Genomic DNA, 8,771 nt, shown 5'->3' on the forward strand with positions numbered 1-8,771 from the left:
GTATCAAATCTTTGCCCTAAAGGTCCACAGCGGTAGTCTCCTGGGGAAGAAATACAACTGGAGCTGTGACGACCTGATGGGAGGCGGCGGTCTGCATTCGGTGGGCAGTTACATCATCGACTTGCTTACGTTTCTCACCGGTCAGCGTGCGGCAAAAGTCCACGGCTTCCTCAAGACCTTCGTCAAACAAACGGATCACATCCGGGGCATCCGTCAGATCACCAGCGACGACTTCTGCACGTTCCAGATGGCGCTGGAGGGGGGCGCCTGCTGCACTGTCACGCTCAACTTCAACGTGCCCGGAGAGTTTCGGCAGGAGGTGATCGTCGTGGGGACGGTTGGAAGGTTGACGGTCACGGGGTGCGACCTGTACGGACAGAAGAACAGCGGAGGCGGAGGAAACGGCGGAGGTCCCGAACTCCTGCTCAAAGACACCACGCCTCTCGAGAAGGCTTCCTTACCGGAGAAGGCCTTCAGCGACATCCCGTCCCCGTATCTTACCGGAACGATCCGCATGATCCAGGCGGTGCGGCAGGCCTTTGAGGACCAGGACGACAGGCGGACGTGGGACGGGAGGCCTCTGACAATGGCCGCTACCTTTGAGGATTGCCTTTATGCTCTTTGCGTGGTGGATACCATCAAGAAGTCCAACCAGTGCGGAGAGTGGCAGAACATTGTGGTGATGACGGAGGAACCGGAGATCAGCCCGGCCTATTTGATCAGCGAGGCCATGCGGCGGAGTAGGATGTCGCTCTACTGTTAACCTTAACTGATGGTGGCACTGGAAAAGCCTCGGTGTTGGAACTTTATTACAGCTTCGGGGTTCAGTTCCGAAATTCGTCACCCGTTCGCTACTGTTACAGACAGAGAGGTTACACCACTATGATGCAGTTTCCTGATACTAGGTAGAGGAAACACAATGTGATCAATAATCAAACCTTTATTTATAAAGAAGCCTTTCCTGTTTTTCCTTCTGACTAAAGACTTGAGTCCTTCCGGGGAGATGCACTTGTAAATTAGACTGATTCAACAGAAAGATCTACAGCGGAGGCGGATCAGGGAGTGAAACTAATGCTTCTGTGTTCTGCTTGACCATAAGGGTATTTGCGCCTCTCATCTCTGCTTCTCTTCTATATGACCGGGTCTGGAAGACAACACCTTACACTGTGGGTCCAAAACGAGGACAGCCAAGGAAGAACGATAGTCCTCTCAGTTCAAACTGTGCCGCTGTATTGTTGCTGTAGTCTCAAGTACTTGCTAGTTTTACCAAGTGAATGTTTAAAAAAAAGAAAATCAGTATGCTTGATAGCTTCAGTCTCTGTCTGCTCGGTATGCCTCCTCTGTGTGTGTGAAACAACAGAGAAAAGAAATCAATAGTTTGGCTGGTGGGTTTTTACCTTCTGGTTTATGTATGCAATAAATCCAGGCAGCAGAAACACTGTTATCTTCCAGCCTGGAGTTAAGGGTTAAAACATACTATGGTATGCCTTTATGCAGTTACAGTAGCCCGTGCATCAGTTTGCGAGTCCCGTATGAGTGGCCAGTGCAGTGATACTTTGATGTTCTTCTTATTTATTTCATGCATTCTCTATTGTCATGAAGCATGGCCATGAAATACACTGTGTGCACATCTGTACCGAGCCTTAAGTGTGGATATTAATGCAGTCTTGCACTAAAGGTGTGAGTGAATGCTGAGCAGTGTGCGGGTTTTGTCCCGATATTGCAATGCGATGGGTCACACTTGCATCTAGCTACCGCGATTTAGCATTTAGCATGCTTTATAAAGCTTCTCTAACATGCAGGTTTGTCAGTATGCATCACATGTGAGTTCAGTTTGGACCCACGCCGACAGTCAGACTGAAAACGTTTCTTTCAGTTTCCGTAAGAGGTGTTACTCTACGTTCCCGGGATGAACAAGCTCTTTTTATTCGTATTGAAGGTATAAACCTTTAAAGCTGCACCAATCAATATTTCTTATTTAACAATGTGCCAGATGACTGTGTTTATTGTGAAAGGTGTCACTCGTAGTAATGAACCCACAGATATTTATCACCTGACTCTTCAGTCCCCCTCAACTCTACGTAGTTTTAGTATCTTTCAGCTCATTGTTTTGGTTTTATGGGCCACAACTGTGCTGTTTTGGTTCACTCTCACAGCTCTCATCAACCTTGTTTCCTATCACAGCAGGCAGCTGTTTACAGCGGAAAAAGGTTTGATACACCTATGGTATGCTACTTTAGGCCCAATCAAAGAGAGTGTTTTTTTTGCATTTTGCTGCCTCTTTTTATTTTTTATGTTGCTAGGCAACCACTGAATGAGTGCTAACGTACCTTATTACAAACCATGAACAGCAAGCGACCCAAATAGTCAATAGAATAGTTTAAATTAATGAAAACAACTTACCCAAAATCTCAAGTACCGCACTAATTTGTCTCCTGCTGTTTTCTGTTCAGATCATGATAACTATAGTTGGTAAAGTCATAAAGCTCCGGGTATCCAGCAAAAGTCACCACAATGAGAAAAAAACGCTAAAGACTTCGGGAGCTGTTTATTTTTTCAACTCAAGGCGTTCAGGGCGTTCCATTAAAAAACGTGAGGCACTCAGCAACGCAAAAGCAGCGAGCAAAACGCTTCAATCTCATTGAAAACAATTACAAAAAGCCGCCCCAGCCAGCTAAAACGCACTCTGTCTGATCGGGGTCTTGCAGCACCAAAGAAAGAAAGACAGAAAAAATTAGCGATTTGAAAAACAAAGCTTTTACGTTACACGTTACTAACGCGTTAAAAACAGGTCAAAAATATATAATGTAATTTTTAAAAAGACGGATTCCCCAAAACAGCTGGACACTGTCAGTTTTAGCTCATGTTATCCTAACAGGAGTGAATAGAGCATTCTTTTGGGACAAGTTTTAGCTCTTGAGTAATACACATTTGGTACTCTAGTAAGAAACTATAGAATACCACCACCCTTATCTTTCTAAGCATAATTTACATGAGTGCAGCCGAGTGCAGAATATGTTAATAAAGAGAGCCAATGAAGAAGAAAAATGAAAAGCAAGATTGAGGGATTTGACACAAGCATGACAGTTTTTAAATCAAAACGTGATTCCAATTGAAAGGGATGCTTAGTGTGATTTTATGATGCGTACAAAATCACACCTGACTCTCACTGTGTTTGGAGCATTTTTGCCACTATCAGACACTGAAAATCGTACTTCCCGTCAGTCACAAGGGAAAGCTCAAACAAACATTCGGAGAGTATTTGCAAATACAGTTTGTCTTAAAGGAGCAGTGTGTAGCATTTCTTAGTAGTAGTGTTATTATGGTAAGGATGACCTCTCACTGCGGTTTTGCACTCAGTGGCTCACGTTACCGTAGTCTTGGAAAGGTACTCAGCTGGTTGCAATCTGCAACCACACCACCTAGATGGCACCAAATCCTACACACTGTCCCTTTAAGGTTTGGTGGCACTCAATACAGGTGAGAGAACTGCACCGACCTACAAGCCAAAAGATTGATTTTCTTTTTTTGATGTCCCCCTTGTGTGGCTTCAAGTTCTTAAACTGTGCTGAAATATTATCTATGTAACGACTACTGAAAATGTACATATGAAAATATTCTAAAACAACAATATGCGTTTGTCTAAAGAAATAAATGATTACTGTATGTATTTTATTTGTACAAACCAAGGAACTGGGACATGTTTTTGATGAGTGTTACGGTATTTATTCTTTGTTTTTTTTGCTGTTGACGTCTTGTGGGCTGACCTGCAGTGTATTAGGGAGATTAACAGCACACTGAGGCCTTGGAGCATTCAGCTTCTTATCCCCGTCTATGAATTATTGACCAAAATACTCTTTCTTTTAACGCTGTTACGAAAAGCTTTATGGTTGCTGTTGAGATGCATCATAAATCATCACAGTCATAATCCAACATAACTGTCATGCAGTGTAAACTGTGATGTAAACAAAGTTGTAGCTGTTCACAGCTCCTAGTATCTGACATGTCTGACCCCTTTTTATTGTTTAGCATGTTGATTTAAGCTACATGTTTTAGGGAAAAAACACCTCTGCCTGACAAAGAGTCCAACACTGATAAGCTATCACTCTTTAAGATAACTCCAGTTATATTATTGCCCCTTGTGTACCAAGCGCCTTATCAAATCTGCATATAGACTTTCCCCCTTTGTCCGATAGCAATATATTCATGATTTGAAACTAGACACTGGAATTCCCTTCTTCTTTAAACATTATTTTTATTCTCTGTTCTTTTATGAATGCTGAATATTTATGATTGAGGAGGCCTGAATTGTATGTTGTCATGATTTAAAGGGGACCTATCATGCTCATTTTCAGGTTCATACTTGTATTTTGGGTTTCTACTAGAACGAATGTTAACATGCTTTAATGTTAAAAAAAAAACATTATTTTTCTCATACAGTTTGTCTGAATGTACCTGTATTCACCCTCCGTCTGAAACGCTCCATTTTAGCGCAGCGCCTGTCTCTTTAAGAGCCCCTCCAGAAAAAGTTTACATGTTTTCTGATCTATGCGCCCACAACATACGGACTGGGTTGACTCATTTCACAGTTTGTGGGTTGCTAGACCCCTCCAGATACCCAACACAAGCACTGAAAAAGTGAGTTTTTCATGCTATGTCCCCTTTTAAATTTGAATTAAGGTCTAAGCAGCCTCAGTGAGAGGGCAGACACTGGACAGACGGGCATCGAGCCAGGATACAAAATCATATTTTGATTATCACGTGGTTGTTTTCTTCCCTCGTCAGGCCTGTAAACATACTTCATTACTGTCTGATTTACGGCTCTGTGATGGAATAGCCTCAGCTGTTTAGTCTTGTTGAGTCTGATTTGGATGTAAATTATCTCCTGCTGGTTAACTGATAGACATGTAACGGGGAATCTAAGACATAGGTGAGCAAACATGCAGCTGAAAGTGAACAGATGCCAGTGATGATAGCAAGTAAAGCTGACTGGAAATCCTTCACAAGGAGCCCAGGATGCCCCTTAAAATGGCTGAGCATTAACTCAAATTCGCTTTAACGCCACTAATTTCTTTAACGCATTAGCGCAACTTGAACAATTTTTAGGTTGTAGCGGGCTCAGTTTTAAAGCTAGAGTGAAGATACTGGCATCATATGAACCTACAAAACTTAAGGAATCCATTGGTACCAATCATTTGCAACCGCTTGTTGCAAAGGAGGCAAAACAAAACGCTCCAAACTTACACAAAATTCATTTTCAAAGGGGTCTCCTGACCTCTGACCTCAAGATATGTGAATGAAAATGGGTTCTATGGGTACCCACGAGTCTCCCCTTTACAGACATACCCACTTTATGATAATCACATGCAGTTTGGGGCAAGTCATAGTCAAGTCAGCACACTGACACACTGACAGCTGTTGTCTTTGCCATGTTATGATTTGAGCATATTTTTTATGTAAAATGCAGTACTTGTGAGGGTTTCTGGACAATATTTGTCATTGTTTTGTGTTGGTAGCCCTAGTTAAAATACAGAGAAGGTTCTGAGACTGTTATTTCAATTCATAAGTTCAATTAGCTGGGTTGAGATATCCATGAAAGAACTGGTGCTGCAGACATTCATCCAGCCCCCAAAGAAACACACCAGTAGTTAAACTCAAAGATTTAGGGAAATTAACTCCAATTTAATCATTATTCAATTTTAAATATTTGTTTGCACCTATTTCTTCCCCTTTATCTCCCAATCCATCTTCTGTTTTGTCCCCTGGTGAACTTGGTTTACAGTGTTTCATTACCCAGGCCTGCACAGGTCTGTGTGTAGGGATCCTCTCACAATAGACCCGGTATGTTTAAGTCAGCTTGTGTCTCATGCTAAAATTGAATTAACAATACTGAGTGTCCTTGGGGAGAAAAGATGTATAAGAAGCAACAGATGACATTAGCTTTACCAGACTTGTATTTACTCTCAGTTTGTTATGCTAACTGGAGGTTTATGCATGTCCACACAGACTCATTCTCCTCCTCCATGGAGCTGTGATCAAACAGCTGAACAGACACATCCTCAGCCAGCTGCCCATGTACTGTGGTAAATGTGCTGTTAGCATCTGTTTCTAATGAAGAGCATCACAAGACCAGAGGGCTTTTCATTTCAGCACATACTTGGCAAGATATTGAAAAGTGCGGGAATTTAATTTGGTGTCATTATGATGCTGAAAATGATAGTTGATGCAATATTCTCACATCACAACCTTAATACTCCTAACCCTTTACTGCTTATTAGTGAAGCATCTGCAAATCAACCCCAGCTATGCATAGATCCACACATTCAGCGCTGCATGGAGGTGCAATAGATAGATGGCAATATCTGGGTTCTGAAGCACTGAATATTTAATGAGCTGTTGACAGGCTATTAAATAGGTGTTATCAGTCGCCATAAGCACCATAGATGTGGGTCAATAGGGGCCTACTACACCCACTAGTAGGTTTTATCATCTATTCACATGGTAGATCGCCAAAAGAAGGTATAAAAGAAGACGACAGCGACCTCTAGCGACCGTAGTAATTGTGACAGGAGCAGAAGCCGAAGTCAGGGGGCTGTGGTATAGACCGCGTGAAACTCCATATGGGGTGCAGGTGGAAGTCGTGGACGCAAAACACAGGGTTTTCACCCAGGAGGCCGAAGTTTGCATCACGTGTGAAACCAACAACGTGTAGTTGTCTTTGTGTTTGTAGTAATTTGAACCCAAAACACAATGTTTTTTCCCTAAACTTAACTTTTTTTTCTTGCCTAAACCTAAAGAAGCCTTTTTGTTTGTTATCAAAAAATTGACGTTTCATTCACTTTTACAACGTAGTAGGCGTAGTAGGCCCTTATTGACCCACATCTATGGTGCTTATAGCGACTGATAACGCCTATTTAATGGTCTGATAACCGTTGAATCAGGTGCTACGGTACAGTATGAGGATTTCATACATTTTAAAAATGAGTTCACTTGACTGTTTTTCTTCTATTTTCTTTTAAAAGTTGAATCACTGAATATTTGATTTTTTTATGCTTATTGAAAAGTTGTTCTATGTCGTAGCTCATATTCAGACATCATGTTGATGTGGAGGTGACGTTATGCAGTATCACCAGTGCAACAGAGAACTGTGGACAGTGGAGCTTATGTTTCCATAATACAAATGCTGTGCTTTATGGACTCAGTTTATGGATCTAGATTTTGCTCGCTGCTTGAGGCCTGTTAAGAGCGAACCGGCTTCAGAAAAATAACACAGGAGGTGCCCCAGTTCCAACTTCTTGCACTTTGACTGCCTTGTCAGTCGGGACTATGGATTGCTTGTTCTTGGTTTGCCAGCATTCACAAACTGCTCAGGAAAGGCTTTCCCTATACTGAGGGAGAGAAGGGTGGAGGTGGAGGAGGTGGGATGGGCTGAAAATTGTTCATTTTGGAGACGAACAACCTCAAAGAGGGGCTTCTTCTGCCCTTGGAGACCGTTACTTAGCAACCGGAAGCCACGTTTGCCGAAACTAGGTCCTGTCTTCTTTTTTTCCCCCTCTCTTTCATTTTCACTCACACACAGTAACACGCTACACTCACTCCTCTGTATGTCTACACCTCTTCCTTTCACGCATCCGTCCTCCATCTCTCCTCTCTTTCTCTGACTGACTGGTCAAAGGGTGAACTCTGAACATTTTTACAATCAGTGTTGTTGAGGAAGGTAACGGTTTCTGATCTGCTGCTCGTTGAGCTGTCGTTTCACGTTTTTCACGGGGTAACCCTCGAGATCAGTTTCTCCTTTTTTTCTCTCTATCTCTCTCTCCCCTCCCTCTTTTTCTTTCTATTGTGAGTCAGGTTGAAGCCTGGAGGACAAGCTCACTGGTGCTTTTTCAGACCTTCCCCCAAAACATTTACCTATCTCCTCTCCTCTCCTCTCCTCTCCTCTCCTCTCCTCTCCTCTCCTCTCCTCTCCTCTCCTCTCCTCTCCTCTCCTCTCCTCTCCTCCTCTCATCTCGCTCCTCCTCTCTCTTCTCCTCTCCTCTCCTCTCCTCTCCTCTCCTCTCCTCTCCTCTCCTCTCCTCCTCTCATCTCGCTCCTCCTCTCTCTTCTCCTCTCCTCTCCTCTCCTCTCCTCTCCTCTCCTCTCCTCATCTGGAGCTAGGAGAGGAGTAACCACGGTAACCCCTTTAATAAAACTACAAACAGACAGATAACAGGTTGTGAATGTCTTTCCTTGGCTGGTTTATGAATGCTGACTCCTGCCATGTCTTGCTGTACCCTTAAAAAAACAAACGATGCTGTATTAATGTGACTATATCCAATATTTATTGTTATGTATGTATATTGTGGATGCATGGACCTCTGTGCATACTGTAATATGAGCTCTCAAACGCATATTTATGGGTCTTGCAGTAATCTAGAGAATGTACCTACTGTAAGAATAAGTTATATTTTCTATCCGTTAAGGGCATTTTTAGGAGGTCTGCCACATGTGTCACGGAAATAAAAGCCCCTCTGAGTTCTCAGCGTGCTGTAAAGTGTGACGATGCACTTCCTCCCCTCCCTCTTATACTGTTTTTGATTGGCTGTGTGACTCCTGCCTCAGTGTTTTATTGTCTCATCTCCCTGCACCTGTGCTCGCCATTGATTGAATGTGTGTGGATGAGGGTGTGTGTGTGTGTCTGCAACATGGTTTATGGCTTCAGCACTTGTCTTATGCTGCAGTTTCTATGGAATAAAAAAATATGTACATCCATAATGACACTCATTTCATGT

The 8,771-nt window shown here is 42.8% G+C and overlaps 1 protein-coding gene across 1 annotated transcript in view; it reads left to right on the forward strand.

Annotated features, from left to right (window-relative positions):
• The window catches only part of si:ch211-276f18.2 (glucose-fructose oxidoreductase domain-containing protein 1), a 36,210-nt gene extending 31,990 nt beyond the window's left edge, over positions 1-4,220 (forward strand). Inside the window, exon 3 of the mRNA XM_037756812.1 lies at positions 23-4,220. Coding sequence (XP_037612740.1) covers positions 23-763 — 741 coding nt within the window. The 3' untranslated portion in view covers positions 764-4,220. The remainder of the gene's footprint in view (positions 1-22) is intronic.
• Positions 4,221-8,771: the final 4,551 nt, after the last annotated feature.

Source organism: Sebastes umbrosus, chromosome 21 (assembly GCF_015220745.1).
Source record: "Sebastes umbrosus isolate fSebUmb1 chromosome 21, fSebUmb1.pri, whole genome shotgun sequence".
In the NCBI taxonomy this organism is placed as follows: Eukaryota; Metazoa; Chordata; class Actinopteri; order Perciformes; family Sebastidae; genus Sebastes; species Sebastes umbrosus.